Raw genomic sequence first — 24,309 nt, forward strand, 5'->3', positions numbered from 1 at the left:
GGAACTGTGGAATACAGGTAAGAAAAAAGAGAAGACACAAGATTATGCTCTGTTCACTTGTAACAGAGAGTTTGGGCTGTGTGACAGAATCCATCTATTTTTGTAATGGACCTTCGGTATTTATGGAATGGACCACCGGAGGAAAATAGGGGAGGGTCATGTCTTTTTATTCTTTGTTGAGGGGAGGGTCACCCAACATTTTTTAGTCTAGGAGGGGGTGGGGGTCACCCAACTTTTGTAATCATGAAAACAGCAACATTTCAAAGTGGCCTGTTTGGTGCATATTTTTCCATGTAGCTCTCAGTGTCAGTCTTCACACTTCGGGCACCCCTCTCTGCACACCATGTTTACCCCTCATTTCCTTCTTTCTTGCAGAGTAGCAAGATAAAGGCCTCGTGCTGCGGCTTTCGTAGAGACTCAATGGAGACTGAGGGCCTGTCCACACGGAGACGCTTTTTAGGTTAAACGCAGAGGTTTTGCTTCGTCTTGGCCGAGCGTCCAAACGAATCCTGTAAACACACTGCCCGAAACCGCACTTTCTTGAAACCTGCTCCCAGATTGGAAAAATCTGAAACCGTAGCCCGCTTTGATTTCGCTTTAGACAGCTTAAACCGCACATCCTGCTTGGCGTGATCGATGATGTCATCGCCACACCTCAGCTGCCCTGAGTTGCACTTATAGTATTGCCTAACAATACTAGTTTTCATTCATGACATTACCTACGATTACACTCCGTAAGATAAATATCACAACTGGTGCTGGCGCGAAAACCGATAGCTTATGACTTGGTGGACTGAACACTGTTTTTCCCGGTGTTTTTATGCATTCTAGCTAGTACTGTCAGTGACGCCGAGAACTTAAGTTATTAGGAAAGTGCGGTGTAAGTTTAGGCTACATTAATTTGTGCGTAGTGCCAGTGTCATTCATTTATTTTACATGTCTTACAACATATATACATGCATTCACAGTCGAGTGAAATCAGATATAAGCATACAAAGACGCTTAGAACTCACGTTAAGCCAATGCTAGCACACTGAATGCAAATGCGCGATTTGATGCAGGCAAAAGTATTGACTGTTACTAACGAAGGTTTTATAGCAATATTATAAATGTGGCGACAGAATAGCCTAGAACTTGGGTAAGCCTTGTGTTTAGTAGCCTAATTCGCGTGATAGCCAAAACTAATGTGAATCACAGACTATCCTACAACCAAAGAAAGTAAAGGTGATTAGTAGGCCTACCTACGTTAGCCAAATAAAGGACGGGACTGCACCCTTCACAAACCGTAAAAAAATTTGGGCAGCCGTGGCCCACTGGTTAGCACTCTGGACTTGTAACCGGAGGGTTGCCGGTTCGAGCCCCGACCAGTGGGCCGCGGCTGAAGTGCCCTTGAGCAAGGCACCTAACCCCTCACTGCTCCCCGAGCGCCGCCAATGTAGCAGGCAGCTCACTGCGCCGGGATTAGTGTGTGCTTCACCTCACTGTGTGTTCACTGTGTGCTGTTTGTGTTTTACTAATTCACCGATTGGGTTAAATGCAGAGACCAAATTTCCCTCACGGGATCAAAAAAGTATATGTACTTATACTTAATGTGTATTAGTTTTACAGTTGACAGTTCACCATCAGTCCACACAAACAATTCTGGTTTCCTTGCACTAGCCATTTCGTTGTAGCCTATTCTGTCTGTTTGTAAAGCGCAAGTTTTGGTCAATTTCTGTAAAGAAACAGTGCCACCTATAGGCCTGGGGTAAGGAGTAACGGAGGAAAAAAAATCGGTTTGTTGAGTCGCCTGAGGGACATCTAGGCACCAGCAAAGGTTTGAGATGCAAATGCATGCAAACTAGGGATCGACAGGATCTATGTCTATATTTTTCTAAAAAAAAAGCTGCCAGATGTCAACCACAGAACATAAATCAGCAGAGGAAAATAACCTGGTGTCAAATGTTTCTGTTCTAAACGGCATCAACGCTTCAAAAGGTATAAAAAAATATAAATAGCATATCTCTCCAGCTTTAAAATCTCATCCTTCAGGTAGCTATATTTTTCTAAAAAAGCTGCCAGCAACCACAGAACATTTCAGCTGTGATAACGGTGTGTCCCACTGAAAGGTGAGACAGACCAGAAAATCGCTCCTTCACCTAGCGATTAACTTCTGTTTGGTAGCTGTTTGGTAGCGAACCACCATTGAACTGGATTGATAATGATAACGTTAGCAAACGGCTCTAAAAAAGTAAGGCATACACCACGGTATGTCTGGTACATGATAAATGTTAACACCAATTAATATTCAACACCATATAACACGGCTCTCATTATTAAAACTCTGATAGGCCTATCACTGCGATGGCAACTCCGCCCGCTCGAAGGGAGAGGGGGAGGGAGACGCACACACCACACGCATCCAAAATTCAGCCAGGTGGTCGCTGAATACAACTCCCACATATCTCGGAACAACGTTGGCATTACTTAATCATATGAATGACCAGTGTTCGTAACAGCTACCGCTACCCCATGCATACGGATAGCCTACAACTTAGCTATTTGCAGCTCCCTAAATACAATGGCAAGCAGTTTTATAGAAGAGGGGCATAAGGGATGGACACACACACACACACCACACTCTTCCAACACTCAGCCAGGTGGTCGCTGAATAAAACTCCCACAAATACCACAGAACAACGTTGGCATTACGTAATCATATGATCAGTGTTTGCATATGGATAGCATAGCCTACAACTTAGCTATTTGCTATCTTAATACAATGGCAAGCAGATTTATAAACGAGGCATTAGCCTAAGCATTAAATAAAGTAGGCCTAGGCTACCTATATCATTCGCATTTTCCATTTGGACCCACAAACTTGCTTCCACCTTCAAAGTGTCAAACAGTTAAAAGATGCTTTGAAAGTTTAAAGTTTACTGTTGTCTTGAAGAGCAGGCTTTAAGCTCTGTGTTCGTGGGGGAGGGGCAGTCTACACGTGAATTGCAGCGTCTCCAGCGCTGCCTGTGGACGCCTGTATGTAAATAATGTGGGGGGGAAACTATCAGATGCCGATACACGTAAAAAACGCAAATATCGGCCAGATATATATCGGTCCATCCCTAATACAAACAGAAAAAATTTATCTGAGTAGCTGATGGTAGGCAGGTGCGCACGTAACACATGCACGAATCGCCGAACACTATGCAATAGGTTAACATCAATGAATCGTGCAAAACAATCACGCCGGGCGCGAGGGGTAAACAGGGCAACACAGGGAAATAATGTTAAAATAAAATATGAGATAATAAAATATTAAAACGGCAAGACAGAAAAAAATACGTTGGCATGCATTGTTTCGGTCCCTGTGCACAGGTATTATTTGTCACATTATTAATCACATATGATTATTTGTGAAATTGTGCAAACAGATGCAACACATTTGAAAAGGAAGGACTGGTAGCATGCAAGCTCCCGGGAGAGATTGTTTAAGAACGTTATCACAGTGTGTCTTCATGGCTCAAAGCAGTGCTGGTGGAAGACAGCGACAATTGGCAGGGGAGGGTCATGTCTTTTTTGACAATTCTGTCGGAGGGTCATTGTAAAAATTTCTAGCAGGCAAGGGAGGGTCATGCAACTTTTGACTGAAGCACTCAAAATCCCTCCGGTGGCCACTTCAATAAATAACGAACAGTCCCTAATAAAGTTTAATTGATTCTCATAGAGAGAAGGGTTGGGATGTTAGAGTAATAAAAATGTATAGCAAATGGAAAATGCTCAATGCATGAAAGAAAATATGGTTTACTGTATTTCAGTATGCCTACAAACATGCACCTCTGTTGGTTGTGCATCCATACTTCCTGCCAGAAGCAAAAGACAAGCTGCAGACAGGAAATTCATCATGGCAACAATGAGTGGGAACTGGAATAAACAGTAATAGTAGTATCAACAGTAATAAACACACATTCATGATGATAGTATTCTTTATTTTTGAAGTTATATAAAAAGTAATTATATCCCATAAACGGCAGTGATTCCTGCCATCATAAATGAATAGCTTAACACCGTGTGAACAGTCTAGCACCATACAAATGGTGTTGCAGCATCCTTTCAGAGTCAACAATGTAAGCAACAACATACAAGCAGTCTAGCACCATTTTATGTATAAAAACATACGGAGTCTATCTGCACCAGTGTAAACCAATAGCAGTCAAGTCAACCCACCAACAGTCCATCAACTTACTAACAGTATAGCCCCATACCAACAGTGGGTTAATCTGGAAAAAGTGTCTCTGAAATCTTATGTCACCTTCCCAACAATGTCCTGTCAGTGAGCATACTTTGTTCCCATAAAAACATGCAGCCCAATTTCTCAGTTAGCTGCTTCACTGCATGTCTTCTATTATACAAACATATGCATTCTATACACTTTTATACTCACTTATGCATTCTATGCTCAGCCTTATTTACAGAATCTTAAAATGCTCAGTCAAGCATCACTAACTGCATCCCAATATGGTCACCCTTACTCTGTTGTCAGGGCCCTGGAGTGCTCGAAGATGGAAATGATGTTAGAGGAGTCTCACTTACCTGTGGTCCAGAAGACAAGTGGATGCAGAGCTTTAGGCTAGATACCAGGATATTTATGAGCCCTACTTATCATACATCAGCCAATCACCATCCTCACATATCAGCACCTCCCACGCGGTTACTGTAGTACTGTAACTAAGGCTATAACTATGAGTGTAAAACTAAATTCGTGATTAAATAAAAAATGATAGTGAAACAATGCAAAACGAATAGAAAAACAAAATAAAATGTAATATATAATCGGCTTATTGTAGTTTCCCCCCTCAGTTTGCACAGTAGTTGCTATACCACTTTGCTATAGCACTTACAGTGTGTTTCTTCACTTGTAATACCACAAGTCAATGGAAGTGTCCCGTCGTGAACAAAATACTCATGGCATTAAAACATTTCCTGCACGTCGTCTAAAAACTACCCATGGCATTCAAATGCTGTATACAGTCCATAGCAATTAAGTTTGTATGCAATCCTTGCAAGAGGCTGGTGGACCACGGTCCATTGGGGGCATAGCTGGCGGTCCGCTGGCATTTTGCTCATCGGTTCGCTGGCAGGTTGCAGACAAATTGCCCAATATTTTGCCACTATTGCATTTTTTTTTTTTCAGTTATACTCCATATATCATTTTATCACATTTTCTTATTATTCATGACAAGTTAAATGCCCCCATTCAGTGTGGACTCCTCTGTGTGGACACCTACAGTCATCTGTCATCTGATATGAGGGTATGGAAACAATTGTAGAATTTTAGAAATAATCTCTGTAAAGAATAATGCAGAATTAATTTTATCATCTATTCTGGATCATTGGTTCCCAAAGGGTGGGTCGCAGGAGATTTTATTTGGGTCGCCAGCACAATTTATGTTGTGTAGGCCCTAATAGGCCTAACTTAAACCATTTAGCCAGAAAGCTAAGTTTCTATTAGGATCTAGTTTGTTAAATACCACAGTCACGGCACTCAGTGAAATTTTGCATTTAGAATAGCTCTGAAACTGGGGGGCAAACGCGTCGCAGAGGGGACAGCGTGGACATCTCACCGGCAAAATGAAACATTTCTGTGGGGCGCCTGCCATGGACCTCGCAGTTGCAAAATGCAAGGGACATGAATCAGCCTTTTTGCACAAACATTAACGGACACCAGCTCTTCAACTTGACCGATTAAAAAAACTGCACAGAGGGCCATGACTGTGGCCAACTGTTAACAAACTAGATCCTAATAGAAAACTATTAGCTTTCCTAGCTAAATGGTTTAAGTTAGGCCTATTACACAACATACTTTGTGAAAGCAACCCAAATAAAATCGACCCAGTCTTTGGGAACCAATGATCTAGATGCATTCACATCATCTTAGAGGCTATTATTACAGCTCCTGTTTTCCTGAAAAACCCTTTCAATGTACACGTGTGTGACAATGAACACTGATATAACTCTTCAACCGTTTACAATAAGAACTGAAGACATCTCCAAATGCAAATAACATAGAAGCTATAAATATTCTACAATATTCAAATTGACATGGTTCATGGTCGCTGATATCTCCTTACACAATGGATGGAGTAGCAGTTTAGCCTTATCAGCAAATTTGAAGCTTGGTGCGTATCAATGACATTTTTGGACATCATCTGGTAAGTAATCTAATCCAGCTTTTGCCCACACAAAATGCCTCATGTCTCTCCTGCAAAATATCTCTTCAAAGTGGTTGTATGCACATCCCACCTCACTGAAGCCAGGTGCAGGACAAAAAAGGCTTTTCAAGGAGAGAAGAGTAGTTGTCCGCACACTGCAATCTCCCAGAAGAACTAAATGTATTGAGTTAAAAACATAACGCAACGTTTCCCAGCCTGCGTCTGGCCCACTCAATAAATAAATAAATACATATTATGACAGCTCCTATTTTCTTGATACCAACATGTAATAATGATGCTGAATGTAGCCTATCCCTTCAACAGAATGAACTGAGCACCTCTCAAAATGCAAATGATACAGGAGATAAGAGGTTTTATCTTACCGCAGTAGCCAACATCCAACGTCCTCATCAGGGAAACGTTGTGCAATGCTTGTATTGGGAGAAGGTATCAGCAGAAGCGCTCCTAGGCAATTGCAGGATATCTTTCACGTCTTGGTCAGGACCGAAATGTGAGAAATAGCCCATAAATGTGGTAGGCATTTTTGAGGAAAAGTAGGTGTTGTTTCTACATGATTGTTAGATGCTGAATTCATTTCTGTTGTACAACAAGGTGCAAAACTCACTGCATAATGTGTGTTTGTTTTTGTGTGCTTCTCTGTGTGTGGGTGTGTGTTTGTGTTTATCTCTCTGTGTGTGTATGTGTACCTGCATGTGTGTGTTTTTATGTGTATATGCATGTGGGTGCACTCTGTGTGTGTGTGTGTGTGTGTGTGTGTGTGCATATACCAGGAATTTGGTCTCTGCATTTATCCCATGTGTGAATTAGTGAACACACAGAGCACACACAGTGAGGTGAAGCACACACTCACCCGGAGTGAGCTGCCTTGCTGCAGCGGCTTTGGGGAGCAGTGAGGGGTTAGGTGCCTTGCTCAAGGGCACTTCAGCCGTGGATGTGGGCATGGGAGAGCAGTGCTCAACCACTTCCACCGCCCACATTTTTCCTACTGGTCGGGGCTCGAACCGGCAACCCTTCGGTTCCAAGCCCGAAGCCCTAACCAGTAGGCCACGGCTGCACCATCAAATGGTTATGATCATATAATTCCAATATTATGGGATTTTGGAATTATATGATTGCAATATATGCAATCATATAATTCGAAATCCCCATGTTATTTTCCCACAGGAAAAATCCCAAGATACCGGATCTCATTATATGGGCATTAGCCTATTGGATTCCACGCTACAGACAGAGACAACGTAAGGTACAACGGTACGTCGTTGATGAAGATTGGACATTCCCTCAGAGGAAAAGAAGTTGTTCGGGAACGCGCTTCACTTCACCAAGTTATAAGCGCAAATTTATTTTATTGGTTGGGATAACATTTTGGGAATGGTGGTAGAAGTTTGCCCTGTCTCTGAAGTCCTAAGTTACTTAATGTGATGTTCATATGTGATAATAAACAATGCAAATCAATATTGAGTCACTTTAGGCTACACAAATAATGATCCCTAAATGCTATATTTGGACAGGTTGTATTACGCAATAGGCTATCCAACGAAAATGACTATAGGCCTAATTAAGTAGACATGGGATGTAAGAAACGTGTGGATAGCTGAAATATTTGCTGCACCCTGTGTGAATTTGCAGCTTGTTAAACCTAGGCTACATTTGCAGGCAGACGAAATAAAGCCAACGCAAGTTAAACTTACCGATAAAGCGCACATCCCTCGGGTATTGTGGTTCAAGCAGGAAAAGAGTCTGCAACTGTTGTTGGATATTTGGCTTTTACCTCGACTGACAGCCTGGCCATTTAAATCAAATGCATAGCCTAATAATGTCAATGTTGCAAGAAAGCAAACTAAATAAGTCATTGATATTTGTTTAGTTCTAAATCACTTGGGGAGACATAGGTTACATGATCCAGACGTTGCGTTGTTATGGACTACAGGTAGGAATAGGGTTGCCACCTGTCCAGGATTTTCCTGATTGTCCAGGATTTTCACACTGAATGTCCCGGATTTTTGTACATGATGCTCAAAATGTGTATTTCAGTTTAATTGAAGCGTGCCTATGTCCATAAACGTATGCACAGCCTTATTGGCTCTACAAAAATGACGTAGCATAACATGGGTGGGTGGTGGGGGCACGCACCGTGGAGGTTCATTAGAAATGGTAAGGTGGAGACGGAGAGTGTGTGGGACAAGGAGAGACAGAGAAAGGAAAGTTTATTCCACATAAGCAAAAAAGCAGAACCTAATTATGTATTCCCCCTTTTTTTCTCAATACTGCCCCCAGGTGTCCACAACTAAAAACTGTTGAAAATATAACAAAATAATAAAGGTCTGCTATTAAATAAAGCAATTAACTAAACAAATAACTAGAAATTGACATTCTTACTAATTTTAGCTATACAATTGTCGCTTAGAATGACGGTTTTTATCTTGGGTTAGATGTGCGAAAGGCGCCGTTGCTTACAAACAAAAAGGTCGATTGGATGGTCAAAATGTCCAGGATTTTTGTCAGACACAGGTGGCAACCCTAGGTAGGAACTACAGCCTGTGCGTTTTAAAATAGTTTTCGGATTTTCCCAGGCTAGGTTCTCCCTACAACCAGTAGGCAAATTGTGTTCCCCTTGCTCTGTCTCTTTCGTTGCTCTGATTGGTTTTCAGTCTCTCCAATTGCGTCCGGGGGCATTTTGATCTAACCTGGCAATAGCCAGATGAATTTTGCTCCGCCTAGCTCCACTCATCCATCTGGAACCGATCCATTGAAGTGTTGCTTCAGAAGGCTGGGCCTAATCAAAAAATGCTTGCATATGATTGAATAAGCCACTTGTCCGTCATCTATTGACGTGCTACTTCAACCACTCACATCGAAGCCAACCCGTGACGCTAATAACAGACTCACAGTCGCTTCTACGCTATGTCACATCTATGAAACTCCCGCCCTGCGTCCTGATTGGCTAAACCATAAAGTTGATTGGAGAAATCACTCTCAATGGAAGAGGTCCCAGATGGATGTGAGTGAAGCTAGGCGGAGGCGGAGCGACATTCATCTGGCTAGGGTCAGGTTAATTTTGATCTGCATTTGTTTGGAAACGACCTTTGGAAATGGGCTTCCCCAGACCCACTCTCAGTTAGCCTACAACTGAGTGTCAACCGGGCTAGAGAAGTCTGTAGTGGCAAATGTGTCCGCCAGTGATTTGGCAAACTTCCAGTGAACTTCTGGTGCCCAAACCCAATTGCCAAAACCACAACTGTTTGCCATAAACCATGCGGCAACTGTTCGCCTGACATTTCTGTATGGGTGCTTCTCGCAGGCATGTTCTTCCAGGAAAGTGTAGCCTACATAGACTATAAAATACAGCAAAGCCCGTGGTCGCCGTATGTACAGTAGCCTAACCAGTGGTCATTCATTCATATCGCTTTCAGAAGCAGTTTCGATTTGGTTGTTACGTAATTCCCATTACAAAGGGAATCTAGGTCAAAATATGGCGCAAGGTTGTCCTTAAGACAAATTCCAGTGCATATGCTAGGCTACAACACTGCATTTTAAACCGCATTTTAATGTGTCCTCGAGGCTTTTCGTCTAGCAAAGACGGCGCCCGATGCACTTTACTTATGGTTACAAAGTTGTGTTAATGTGTTAAGGGCAGGTATAATTGCATACTGCACTTCGTTTTTGTTTCGATGTGAGAAGATGAATTTACTAAATATCTTTTGTCGTAAGTTAAGATGTAGGGAACAATTTGTTTATCAACTACAATCCAAATGTACAACATCGATTTGGTGGCACCAGATTCGAAAGAAAAGTTCTCTTCCACAAAATTTCACCTCATACGAGACTCTACGGCAGCTTTACAACCCTCACATTCCTGAGTTTTTCAACTTTGCCAAAGATGTGCTGGATGAGTGGGAGGCCAAAGAGAAGGTGGGGAAACATCAAGAAGCATTTTATGTGGCCTAAATACGATTTTCATGTAAAATAAGTGTATGCTAAATATGTAGGCGCTTTCATATTTTGTCCCGAATCACGGGCTGGTGTTGAATAGTTAGCCTACAGTTTTTCTCCATTGTTCCCTGGGTTCGTTTGTGTTCACATAGCAGCATCGGGACAATTGATAAAACAAACCCAAGTGAAATTAACGTTGGTCTACAAACAAACCCACGCGTGATTACATTTTTCCCTGATTGGTCACATTTGACAGCTGAAGATACTATTCCGCAGTCACCTAACCCCACATTTAACGTGGGCTATTAAGAGCTCCATATGTGCGTGTGTGTGAGTCCAAAGTCTAGGCTTCTCCCGTTTTCGCACATATAGGCTAACTCCGGTAAAGTTACCGCGCTGCCGTCTCGCTAGAAATAATCTTTGGTCACCGCTTACCGATTTCCTGTTACCATTGTACGACGGAGTATTAGGGCCACACATGAAGACAATAAATATTTTTGCCATGGCGAGATTAAACTCGACATGTTGACTTTAATGTCGACATGTCGATTCTTTAAACTCGACATTTCAACATGTCGAGTCGACATAAAGTTCTCGAATTAAACTCGACATTTCGAGAATAAAGTTGATATCTTCTTTAATCTCGACGTGTCGACTTTAAAGTCGACATGCGGACATTAAACTCGAAATAAAGTTTAAACATAGCCTACAGTTTAAGCTATGTAGCCTACACTAACACACAATATGTGACATGAATAATAGGCCTACTTCAAATAGGTGTTATTTCAGATAGATTGCTAGATTGCAGGTATTCAGATAGATTGCGTCTTCTCATTGCAGTCATCGTGAAGCGCTGTATCTCGCGGTTAGGCTATACCATGCACTATTATATAGCTAGAATAATACATGTTTCCAATTATATAATGTTTATATAGTAGGCTACAAAACGTTATTTCACTCTGTTTTACGTGGGTAAGGCCACATCCAAATAACTGCCCTTCATGACCCACATGCCGTCACTCTCCAGTTAACATGCAAAACTCATTTTTCTAAAACTGCTTTTCCATGTCTCACCTGCAATACTTATAGGAGGCTATAAACACAGATATGTATATAGTCCTATACTCTTTTGATCCCGTGAGGGAATATGTGTGCATTTACTTATAGGCCTACATGGGGTTGCCTGGTCGGGAGGACAGCTTCATTCATCCCTCCATAGACATTCAGGCTGTTTTGCATCCATTACAAACAAACATGCAATGTGAAAGTCTGGGATTCGGGAGAGCACTTAGTATACCTAGTCTAGTGCATAAGCATGAAGTTGAACGTTTAGATGAAAAACACTCTTTAATAATAGGCCTACAATAAATAAACTATGACGTTTACTTTTGACCATCGCATTTATCGCCTGTAACTCCGTGATAACAGGAAAGTATTTGGCTGAGCAACGGAGGTTAATATGTTCTATTTGTCCACATGATGTATGTCTAATCATTGTTGCACTCAAAGAATACTGCAATGTTTCATTCGTTCTCCCTTTCAGTCGTCCCGAGCTGTTTAATGTCGACACGTCGAGATTAAAGTCGACATGATATTTCAACTTTATTCTCGAAATGTCGAGTTTAATGTCGACATGTCGACTTTAAACTCAACATGTCGAGTTTAATCTCGCCAAATATATTTTTTTTCTTCATGTCTGGCCCTAATACTCCGTCGTACCATTGACTTCCATTTAACACATGTAGGCCTAAACAAAACGTCAATTATGTGGTTAAGCAGTGAGGTTGTGTTGTGTGTCAGGTTGTGTTGGATGCCCCTACAGAATTTACTTATACACTGGCATCCCAGCTAACAATGTATGGTTCCCAGAAAAGCTCTCTTTTTGTAACTGAACAGGTCAATATGACATTGAAGAGATGTTGAATAACATATGTAGCCTAGCTAGCCTACTTTCTCTTCCTGTGGATCGGTTTGAGTGTATGGATGTGGTTTTATTTGTAATAGATGCATCAATTCCTATCGGTCATCTCCTTATCGTTCAGACTTACACAGTAGACAGCAAAATGTGATCATTTCTTTTACGGACAGTCCTGGGGGGCATACCTAGCGTTCATGGGCTTCAGAAAAATCTTTCTCAGAGTGAAAACATCATCATTCCGTGTCATTCACGTCCTTTAATGTGTGAGTCAGAGGTCGGAAACTGGGGCTAGATTTTGCTAACAGAGTTGCCCAGTTAGGGGCTCGTCATTACTTTTGTCGTCACGTTGTAGTTCGTTTGTAGTCCATGTGGCCTTTCATGTCCAACAGTTTTCATGTGAACTTGGGAATTTGCCGTTTTTGTCACTTGAAAGCTGCATATCTTTCTTTCACAAGCATCTTACACTATATTTTAAGCAAATACAGTTGTTTGTTTAGGATTAGTGAGTGTATGTTTTAACCTTTGTTGTGGCATCCATGTTTGTCACACATTCTGATGGCAAAGCACATGAACACTTGCTGTCTGAAAAACAAAGTAGCCATGGGGGCGGTCAGGGGCGGGGCTTGAGGGGGTGCGGCACGCCCACCTCCGGGTAAGGTGGGACGGGCCTTTCCCACGGCACAAGGCCGGAGGAGCTAAGATCATGCAAACGGTTTCTTTTCAATCATTTTCATCAGAGTGGGACGTATTAGGCTTATAGGTTGCCCAGCAGGACGAGTTATGAATCACGGTTGCTGAAAAGTTTTGAAAATTTTGAAATTTACTTTGATAATTTAGTACGTGTAAAATATTGAATAAAATGTTCTGCTGTATGACTGGCTTTATTTTAACTTTCATATTGAAATTTACGACGTGCAAATTTTCAAAATTGGATCAACGATATTGTCTCCTACAGGCGTCAATGAGAGAACACTTACACTTAGCCTACATGATTTTTGTTTCGATTTTCTAATTGGAGTAAGTCTTTGTGACAACACGTCATGATACATTTGATAATGTTTGATCGTTGTTTTGGTATGAAGCATCTTTTACGTAGCCTAATGAATGCGCTCTAGAAAGTGAAAGTAGCCTAACCTAGGCCTATATATGCTCTGTGTCTGAGCTGTCTGTGCACGCCCACAATTGATTACGTTCCTCAAATGGAGAACACATCAATCCCATGGTATTTTTTGCCCTAAAATGCATGAAACATGCAAGTTCAAAATCCCGCCGGTAGCCAAGTTACATCTCCGTTTCATATTTGCCTAGGCTAGGCCTACTAGCCTACAATAAATTGAACAAACTCAACTGACAACAGGTAGGCCTATATCTACTGATTAGGTCATTGAGACTACAGAATACAGACTACAGAATACAGTACAACAAACTTTCTGTTTTTCTGAAGTTTATTTTTGTATTCGGGTACAGTAGCCTAATTGCATAACAATAGTTTTTCAATACCCGGCTTGCTGTTTAAAACTGACTCTTGCGCTCTGAACTTTCCTGCCAGGTTTATGGCGAGCCTAAAACCGCATCTCTCGACTCTGGCATTGCCTAAACTCATCGTGTGGGAAATCAGATTATCTGTCAATATTGGGCTTTGAGCGTAAAGGATTTTGCTCAGTAATAGTAGGCTACATTTTGTAACATTTATATAGAAACCGAGGGAAGTTAAATTAGAAATTAGAATCGTTGGAAATTGAAAACACATACAAAAAATATAGCTGCAAGCAGCAATGAAGGGCCAAACAGATAGTTCAGCAGGCCAGATTTGCCATGTAAGTCAATGCCGTTGCATCAGACATATAGCCTTAAGCAGTCACAGCAAGTTCCATGCCAAACAACTCAAGATTGGCTGAGTTACAAGGTCAAGTTTTACATCAAAACATAACTGATTTTGTGGAGCTGAACCAGGGCTGAGTGTCGCCCCCCCCCAGCCAGCCCACCGCCACAACCGCCCAACTGCCCATCCCACCCGCCCCACTCTTGCACGCACGCATTAGAATGAACTGGATGGAACTTGCTGTCATCAGTTTCTCATCAAAAATAAAAGATTGACTGAGATATGATCACACTTGCTGTGATTTAAACATAGTGGTCAAAAAATTAACGTCATTGGGTGTGTTGAACTTCGGTTTGGCCCAAGGATTCCAATGATCTCATTTTGACATTGGTCAACAGGTCAAAAGTTACGTCTGTGAACACATCGTCCAACTTTGGCCTGTTGGTGGCGCCATAGCGTTTGAGGTGCCGGCATGAAACTTGGTGAAATTAATTATTGGGCTGTCCCCAATCAGTGTGCAAAATTGTATAACTTTTTTACCAGACGATTCTATGGGCTGCCATTGACTTCCATTGCAGAATAATGCACATTAGCAACTACTGGCCAAAATGCATTTTTGTCAATTACAGAGCCCCCTAGAGGTCAAAGGTCACCAGATTTCTTGAGTGTCCTCCCGATGGGCTCAAAGGTGCATGTACTACGTTTGGTTTTGATACATGAAAGCGTTGCTGAGATATGAGCTCACTTCCTGTTTGGCGGCTTCACCGCAAATTTCGATTGCCCATTACGGGCCAATGCTTCTGTCAATAATTCCAGAAAATTAGGCAGTGATAAGGCATAGTCTGAGGATGGTCTGTGCCAATTTTGGTGAAAATCAGATGAAATTTGTGAACTGTGAAAACTTGTTCGTGTTTTTGATTAAATCCAATATGGCGGCCGAATCAATTACGATGACATCACAAGTTGGCCTGGGTCGGCCTAAGGACCATCAACAGTAGTACCAGACACCACTAGTGCGTTTTAATTCTAAGCACAACTGCTGCTACAGGCCAAAAGGCATGTTTCTTAATTACAGCGCCCCCTAGAGGTCAAAGGTCACCAGATTTCTTGAGCGTCCCCCTGATTGGGTCCTGAGTCCATGGACTAAGTTTGGTAATGATAGATGAATGGGTTGCTGAGATATGAGCTCACTTCCTGTTTGGCAGCTTCGCCGCAAATTTCGATTGGCTGTTACGCACGAACGGTTTTAGTTCCGAAGACAAAAAGCAATGCATTAATGAGGCATGGTCTATAGATGATATCTATGAAGTTTGGTGTCGATCGGACAAAATGTGTGACCTCTGATACGTTTTAAGTGATTTTGATGAAATCCAAAATGGCGGAAAATCCATCATGGCGGAAAATGACATCATAGGGTGCGTTGAACTCGGCTTGGTCCAAGGATTCCAACGGTACCTCATTTTTCAAAATCGGATCAACAGGTCAAAAGTTACGTGCGTGAACGTACGTCCAACTTTGGCCTGTTGGTGGCGCTAGAGCGCTGGAGGTGCCGGCATGAAACTTGGTGCAAATAATTATTGGCCTGTCCCCAATCAGTGTACCAAATTTCACAACTTTTCACCAGTCGGTTCTATAGGCTGCCATAGACTTCAATGGCGGAAGCGTAATAATAATAGGGAAGAAAACATAGAATCACTAAGGGTTGCCCCTGCAGCCGGCTTTGGCCTTTATTCGGGGCTTTTGAAAGAGATTCGGGGCTTGAGCCCCCCGAAACCACCCCTCACCCGGCCAATGCAACCACCCAGCAGTAACTTCTGCATTCAGTGCGATTTGCACCGCCCTAATTTTATTTTTTGACTCTTCCCCACACCGTTGCAACCTCTGAGCCATTCTCCAAGTTAAAGATCATTAAAAACCACCATAGAGAATGAGAGAGCAAAGAAAATGGACATACACAGAGCATCGTGGACTAGTTCGCGGAGCGCAAGGCTCTGCGTATTATTGTTGTTTTATTATTAGGGGTCATGTAGCCTAACTTATCGAAATAGGTTTGGCCATGGAGGTTGATGGAATACCCCCCTGGTGACAGGCTGTTGATATTTGAGCTGAGCTCAACAACTAGTCAAATAAGACATTCCCCTCCGTACATGAGAGTGTATGGATTGGTCTGAGCCACTGCTTGTTCCCCATTTACAGAGCCAGTAAAGTTCCCTTGAGCATGATATTATGACACTAACAGTAAAAGAACGTACATGTATAAATCTACCCTCATTTGTTACGTTGTTAGCGGGGAGAGAAGTCAGGGCAGCCTGCTCTCTGGTGGGTGAATGACAAAAGAGAGGAGATCAGGTGGAGTTTTGAGGAGTTGGGGTTCCACTCCAGATGCCTCGCCAACATTCTCTCAGAGGAGTGCCAGCTTCAGAGAGGGGACAGGGTGCTCCTGATACTACCCAGAATTCCAGAGTGGTGGCTGGTCAACATTGCTTGTCTGAGAACAGGTAAGCCATTAACAATATTTTATTCTCTCTGTTATCTCCTTTAACACTAACTGTCTGAGATCATGCATGACATTTGCTCTAATCTTCACTTCAGAATCAGTATGTACCGGTAAGTGTAGTATTTGTGCTCAAAAAAGCTTTTACATCTATAACAATTATGCAATAAAGATATATTAAATATGAAATATCATATTACAAATTCAATATCTAGTTATTAATATAGTATAATCTTCTTAGATTCCTCACTTTTTTCAGGTGTGTTCATTTGTGTAAATTTCAGAGACCCTGTCTTTGATGAATTACTGAAGCTAAGCAGGTGTGGGCTTGGTTCTTGAATGGGAGATCTCCTTGGAAAACTAATTTGCTGCTGGAAGTGATGATGGTGGGGGCTAGTATGTGGGACTCTTCCCTCTGGCCAAAAATTGATCTGGGGCATGCAGTGAGGGGGACACTGTGCTGTAGATGCCGTCCTTCGGATGAGACGTTAGAGTTGCAGCTGGCAAGATTTTTTTTTATCATATTCGCTGAAACCGACACGATGCTCTGACATAACATAAATCAGCCAGTTTTAGAAAAAAAAAAACGCATTTCTACCTCCACCTAGAGCCTGTTATTTGTTTTGCAAAAATCCACAGCTCCCGGTTCTTCTGGTCCAGTCAGAGCAGGGCTGTGTGAGATCTGACTGTCAATCACAGTCTGGTGCAGTCTGGTGCGCACTGACGAGCACAAACTCAACGAGAGGGTGCTTCGGTGGTAATGGGGGAGAGACATGAGAGTTGTAAACATTAAAAATTTTCGCTGAGTCTCTTCAATTTGTGAGACTTGCCAACTGCAGCTTTAAACCCTGACTCACTGTGGTCATTAAAGATCCCACGACATGTGTTGCAAAGAGTAGGAGTTTCCCTGGTGTCCTGACTAAATTCACAACCGGGCTCGTTCAGTCTGGCCCCCTAATTATTCCCCCAGTGTCATTTATTCCCTCACTCTTCACCTCAAGCTGGTGGGTGGTGAGCGTTCTGGCGCATAATGGCTGCCGTGCATCACCCAGGTGGGTGCTACACATTAGGGATGGCTAGTGAGATTCCCCCTTTACTGTAAAGTGCTTTTACAGTGGGTGCCTTAATATAGCGCTTTAAAAATTAAGAAAAAAATTAATTTTTAAGAAAAAACTTAAAAGAAGTTAGAAGACTTTACATACTGACTTTTCACATACTCGACTTTTAAGATTGTTTAGAAAATACTCTGTGGTTTGTCTTACTATTCAGAATGACTGATTTATCAACTGGGAAGTGAAACATGAAATGGAACTTTAAACCTAAATCCATGCTTCAGCTTTCAATGATTCCCACGTGTATCTCTACACAGTCATTCTGCCCTCCCAGAAATCATGCTTTGTCGAAAGTAACCTCTCTGCATGTTGTTTTGTTTTCAGGTACGGTTCTCATTCCCGGTACCTCTCAGCTCACTGCCCGGGACATCCTCCACCGCCTGCAGACCTCCAGGGCCAAGTGCGTGGTCACGGACGAGTCTCTGGCCCCTCTGCTGGACTCGGTGGCTCCACAGTGCTCCTCTCTTCAATCCAAACTCCTTGTGTCCCCAAGAAACAGAGAGGGATGGCTCAACTTTGGAGAGCTCTTAAGGTGGCTAGTAGTGATGTATTATAAGGCTGTGTGTTCATATGCACATATGTCTATGTCAGCCTAAAACTCTTCAGCACGATTCAAAACAAGCCTTTCTTTAATTGAATCAGCTGAAGAAGAGGAGGAGGAACACAATAACTATCCTTGACTTTGAGTATGTTTCCTTGTGTTTTCATCTAAGGAGAGCGTCGGGAAACCATGTTTGTTTGAACACAAAAAGCGATGAGGCCATGACAATATTCTTCACCAGCGGCACCACAGGCTCTCCTAAAATGACCCAGCACAGTCACTGTAGCTATGGAATAGGCCTCACTGTCAATGGCAGGTAATTAATTGCTTAATATATCTTTTTAATCTAGGGCTGTGACAATTAATCGATTAACTGGATAGTTGTCAACTATTACATTAATCATCAACTATATTGTTAATTGGGTTGTGTCATTTTTTAAGGAAACTTTGCGTTACTAAGCCTACTCCTTTATTACAGTGAAATAAATATATTTGTTGTGACGACTACACAGGGCATTTGAAGACATATTCTTGGACTTGGGAAATAGTCATCAACATTCATTCAACATTTCTAGCATTTCAATGATTAAAGGTACACTATGCAGGTTTAGGTATTTTTGGCGACTGTAGAGCTCTCAATATATTTATATTTTACTCTGCTGTTGTAAATAGCAAACTTCTTGTGACTTATCCCCTCTATACACAATGAAAATGCTTTTGTTGTGGAGGTGAAGGATTAACAACAGGCAAAAACTATCTCCAAAGAGTTATATCTACTGACAAGGTAATGTTTCACGATTCACACAAGATTTGTCGGGCTGCCATTATTGAAGTTCCATGGCTGGTTTTCTCGGTAGTGACTCGCTACATCTGTGCTGTATAGCTAGAGGTGAACGATTCATGAATGATTCATGATTCATGAAATTGGCTTCGTAAAGGTTATATTAAGGTGAAAATCTTGTATAGTGTACCTTTAAACAACTACACGATTAATCAGTAAAATAAGCGATAGATTAGCATACTTTGCAATGACTCTGCGTCTGAAGGTACTGGCTCGACCTAACACACAGAGATGTGATGTGGAACACCTCAGACACCGGCTGGGCCAAGTCAGCCTGGAGTAGCGTTTTCGCCCCCTGGATCCAGGGAGCATGTGTGTTTGTCCACCATATGCCACGTTTCGAGTCATCAACAGTTCTGGAGGTAAGGGTGATACAGAGGGTCTGAGAAAAGAGACTCAAAAAAGTGAGAATTTGTTCAGTTTGATGAGCTCTTGTGTACTGTGTGCTAAAATACACCATGAGTAACTGTGAAATATTTGCTGCTAACTCGTTCAATATTTTTTTTGAACCAGACACTGTCCAGTTATCCTATAACTACCTTCTGCACTGCCCCCACTGCCTATCGCATGTTGGTTCAAGAGGACCTGTCCAGGTACATATTACTGCCCACACAAGTCATGTCATTATTTAAACAGACCAAGAGACAGTGTGGCTGTCATCCAGAAATGTTAGCACTAAGTATGTCCAGATCTGCTTGAGCAGGTTCAGCTTCCCCAGCCTGCAGCACTGCCTGTGTGCGGGCGAGCCCATTAACCCAGAAGTGATGGGCAAGTGGAGAGAGGCCATGGGACTGGACATTTACGAGGGATACGGACAGACAGAGACAGTAGGTCATCTCACTGGGGGCTTCCTCATAAACTAGAGAAGATGGGGAATTGAGAGTGTGTATATAGATCTGCAGTTTCATGACTATGGCTATGTATTTCCTGCATAAGACAGAATGGTAAAATTGGTTTTAGCATCTAGTAAAGCACAAACAGAGGCTGGTTACCATCAATCAAAAGCTGGATGATACGTATAGGGTGTAGCTGGGTATGGAGTTCCTACATAAAATAACATGGTTTATTTTGGGTTAAATCTGGCATATCCCCTGGCTGTGCTCATAATACAGTAACACCCATTTTATTTATGTCACAAGGTGTTAATTGCTGGGACTTTTAAGGGGATGAAGATCAAGCCTGGATCTTTTGGCAAACCATCGCCAGCATACGATGTACAGGTAGAGCAATGGTCTGAATGCAACACAAATGTTTTCTCAGATGAATGTGGGATGTACTTATAAATAACCTTATAAACCATGGGTTACATCCTGTAACACATTTGAAATATGACTCCTATTTCACCGTTCATGACCATCTTGACTGACCGGTATTAAAAGAAAAAAAGCAGAATGACATTACATCATTTATGTTGTATAGTGATATTTCATTGGTGGATGTGATGATCATTTGCTTGCTTGTTTGTATGCTTTTCTGTCTTGAGGTCATAGATGATGAAGGAAATATTGTGCCTCAGGGGAAGGAGGGAAACTTGGCCATCCGAGTGAGACCTCACAAGCCTTTCTCCCTGTTCACCGAGTACACGGTAACACCCTCTGGGCTACATACAACACTGCATCAACTTACCTTCCTTAGGATCCTTAAAGGTACACAGTTTAGAACTTGACCAGTAGAGGGCACTATTCAGTTTCACTATATGATTGTGTGTTGTTTGTGTGTGTTTGAGTTCACCCTGGGGCCTGTACTACGAAGCGGGGTTACTGGCTTATCTGGGTCACTTCGAGAGTAACTTGATCACGTGTGGCGTAACTTCCCGATTAACCCGTACTACAAAAGGTGGATAGGTTTTAACCGAGGTATGCTGCCATGGCAATTTACGCTGCATCTCAAACCTGCTCCGAGCAGGTTATGTTCTTGGTTAACCCGAGGTTTCCGTTAACCACACCCTTTATAAGTACCACCCCTCCACTAACAATTTTCTCCCGAGACATATCGGTATGCACCTGGATGATCCATACGACATTGGAGCTCAAATCGTGAGGGACTCTCTTCGCAGGGCGAGGAGTTTTAGAGACCGCCAGAAAATATATATATATATAGCCTACCCGGACGATATTCTCTATGAAGATGTATATTGTCAGCCAAGGGAATTCGTTATCTTTGTCAGATGATCTAGGAAGACGTCTCATAGCAATGCCCATACATGGACATTCATGTATTCCATCGGTGATGCAAGAATACTGTATGTCCTAAAAATAAATCGGACATAGGCCTACAGTATGCTGAAAATCTGAGCAAGAATAGCCTAAAATAAATCGGACATAGCCTACAGTAGGCCTAATAAATTAAAAAATCACAATTTTAACAAACTTGTTGAATTGAATGTCATATTACTGTACCCTGCACATAAAGGCTACACATTTCCACAGCACCAGAATCCGACCGAATGCCTCCCTCAACCCCCTCCATAATCGGCCTTCCACTATTTGCGATGGCCAACTCTTCTGCTACTGTAAAACACGCTGGTGCCTTTCCTCCTACAGTAGTGTTCAAAGACACCTTTTTCTTGTTAGCTGTAAAACAGAGGCCAAGTGAAGGCTAGGCCTACATGTTTTCATAATTAAGAAATATTAATGCAAGCTATAACTATATAAACCTACTATTCTGAATAATGTTTTTGTGTTTCATTTTCACCTGCTGCCATGTGCGTTTGGGGGATACTTAAACATTCAATTATCCTTATTACTGTAATCTGTATGCCCACTTCTGAATTGGGTTGCATCTGTAGGCCTTTCTATGAACTCAAAATAGGCTATTTAATTATTTCAACTCATTTCAGACATTCCGCAAGCTACTAATCCTCCGTAACACATATTTGAAGAACATGTGGGAATAAAACTTTACTTTTAGGCATTTAGGCTACCCGATCTGTAATACGTTGCCAACAGCCTTGCTTTGTTCACTGCCGACGTATTTCTCCATCTGTTCCTCTCTTCCCCATCCTCAGGACGATGCCCAGAGGACAGCAGAGTGCTTCAGAGGAGACTTCTACCTGACCGGAGATAGAGGACTCCAGGACGAGGATGGCTACCTGTGGTTTGTGGGGAGGGCAGATGACGTCATTCTCTCGGCAGGGTAGTCACTGCCTTATTATATCCTTGGAGAAGCTCTCAAGAGAATCAAATTCAGATTGGGCTTCAGATAACACAAATACGTAGTTCCAGTAATTGCATTAACAAAGCCATACTGTGTGTGTGTGTGTGTGTGTGTGTTTTCTGGAACTCTCTAATGTGCTGGTGTCTTATCTGACTGTGCAGATACCGCATAGGTCCTTTTGAGGTGGAGAATGCCTTGATTGAGCACGATGCCGTGGCTGAGTCCGCTGTCGTCAGTAGCCCAGACCCAGTCAGAGGAGAGGTACAAAAGAGTTTATTTAAGTCTGACCTTACCTATCAGTACTAATAACATAAACATCAGTAAACATTGTGAATCAATAATCACATAAATGGAAGATGTTATCACACTTACACCTAAAAGTGCAGTATCTTGCCTGTTCTTTTATATCTGAACTCAACCAGTCAATTGAATACACCCTGCCTTCAGTGCTACTGTTGTTGCTTGGCTGGAATAGAGTACAGCTCCGTGTGAGCCAGGTGCGCTCTTAACGCCTATTTGTCCTCCTGCTGCAGGTAGTGAAGGCGTTTGTTGTGCTGTCCTCCGAGTTTAAAACCAGGGACCATGATGAACTCAGAGCAGAGCTCCAGACGCATGTGAAAAGAGTCACAGCTCCTTATAAATACCCACGGAAGGTGAGAGCCCAGGGCCTCGTTTCCCCAAATCTGCTTACATTGTTCATAAGTTATACCTTAAACTCCACCCTAAGAACAACCTAGGGTCTAATTTTGGATGGTAAGAAGTGCAAACTCTTTTTTGGGGACCAAAACTTTAATTGGAGTAGTTTTTAAGAAAGACTGGAATATGCAATTACAATGAAATAGTATATAGCGATAGCCTCTGGGGCAAGCTCACTACGTCTAAGTAAATTGCTACTTTAAGTTACTGACCATGGTCAAAATATCATTTCACTTCATCTGTGATACTGTGGAGAGGGTCCCTAGGACTATTTGTGCAGTCAGTGCTATTATTACTATTCCTACTATTATTCCGGTTGCTTCCATCTTGCGAGATGAAAGTCCACTTATTTACCACTGTCCTTCTTTTGCGTCCATTGGTAGTAGTTTGTGTGGCATTCAGTAATCAAATTGTATGGACTTCTCCTAGCAATATTGTGGGAATTTAGGTAATGCACTGACTGCATAAACAGTCATTCTTATACCCATTCTTGCACTTACAAAGTTAAAATTGCTTCGGTGTGTCTGTAACACCTGAATGCATATTCAGGTGTTACTCAAAACTACTCCGATTGACGTTGTTTTAATCCCCAAAGAAAGTTTACACTTGTTATCCTCCAAAAACATTACCCTGTTTTCATAGAAGTCCTAATAAAATTCTTTTTGTTTTTCAGATTGAGTTTGTGAACCAGCTTCCAAAGACAGTCAGTGGTAAAATCAGAAGAGTCGAACTTCGAAATAAAGAGTGGGAAAGAGGATGATTTTCTGCATTTCTGCATTTGTAAAGATAAATACAGTAAATTAATTTAAATTAATTCCATGCCTAATTGTTAATGTCTCTGTCGTCTTGTGTTGTATGTTTGGAATGCATTTGATCAGTATTGGATTAATAAAGCTACAGTTACTCTCAGTTACAGACAGTGTCCCTTTTCCAGTCTCTAGGTGGAGCTATTTCTATTCTACTCAGGATACAACACCTCATATAAACACTTCACTTCAAACGCATACTGATCCAAGTGATCATTAGATGTGAAGCCTGTGTAGTGGGTCAGGCTTTGTTCACACTATCTGTTTGCATATTGTACACACAGATTATTTTAATTCATAAAAATCAAACCATTTGTTTTTAGAAACAATGACTTATGATTAAATTCATATCAAGTCCTGATTTCTGAGTTCTTACATATAGTTGAACACAGCTGACTACGCTATACCCTACTCACTTTTTTCACTGACTGATGAACCCATTCCGATCTCAAATGGGCTGTGTAGTTATAGTACGCCCAGCTAATGTCTAATGCACATCAAGTGACATGCGACCTTTGAACTGCCTTCATAGAAGTCAGCTGGCTCTTATCAGATTTAGGCCTGACTCTTCTGATTATATGAATGTTCTGTATGTCATGTGATATGTCTCCTTCCTCTGCACTTACGTTACATGTAATACTGTTTGTGGTGCTGTACCAACTTATGTTTTTACAATGGAACATGTACTGATGTCTGAATGTGAAAATGAATATCCCTATTGGCCAATAAAGACTATCTATCCATCTGGGTCTGGGTGGGGGACAGTTTTTGAGGCTGACCT

General features: G+C 41.9%; 1 protein-coding gene across 2 annotated transcripts; it reads left to right on the forward strand.

The window, feature by feature from the left end:
• Positions 1 to 9,561: 9,561 nt before the first annotated feature.
• Positions 9,562 to 24,271, forward strand: acsm3 (acyl-CoA synthetase medium chain family member 3). Of its 2 annotated transcripts, none has more exons than XM_048262386.1 (13): positions 9,562 to 10,121; positions 16,170 to 16,380; positions 17,813 to 18,020; positions 18,202 to 18,345; positions 19,076 to 19,232; positions 19,384 to 19,463; positions 19,574 to 19,697; positions 20,010 to 20,090; positions 20,354 to 20,455; positions 21,878 to 22,005; positions 22,188 to 22,287; positions 22,560 to 22,679; positions 23,396 to 24,271. In XM_048262386.1, the coding sequence occupies exons 1-13, from the start codon at positions 9,891 to 9,893 to the stop codon at positions 23,480 to 23,482; spliced, it is 1,773 nt and encodes a 590-aa protein (XP_048118343.1). In that variant the 5' UTR covers positions 9,562 to 9,890; the 3' UTR covers positions 23,483 to 24,271. The 2 variants fall into 2 exon arrangements, with proteins under 2 accessions (XP_048118343.1, XP_048118348.1); XM_048262391.1 differs by having other exon boundaries at positions 19,100 to 19,232.
• The last annotated feature ends 38 nt before the right edge of the window (positions 24,272 to 24,309 follow it).

The sequence above is a fragment of the Alosa alosa genome, chromosome 1 (assembly GCF_017589495.1).
Source record: "Alosa alosa isolate M-15738 ecotype Scorff River chromosome 1, AALO_Geno_1.1, whole genome shotgun sequence".
In the NCBI taxonomy this organism is placed as follows: domain Eukaryota; kingdom Metazoa; phylum Chordata; class Actinopteri; order Clupeiformes; family Clupeidae; genus Alosa; species Alosa alosa.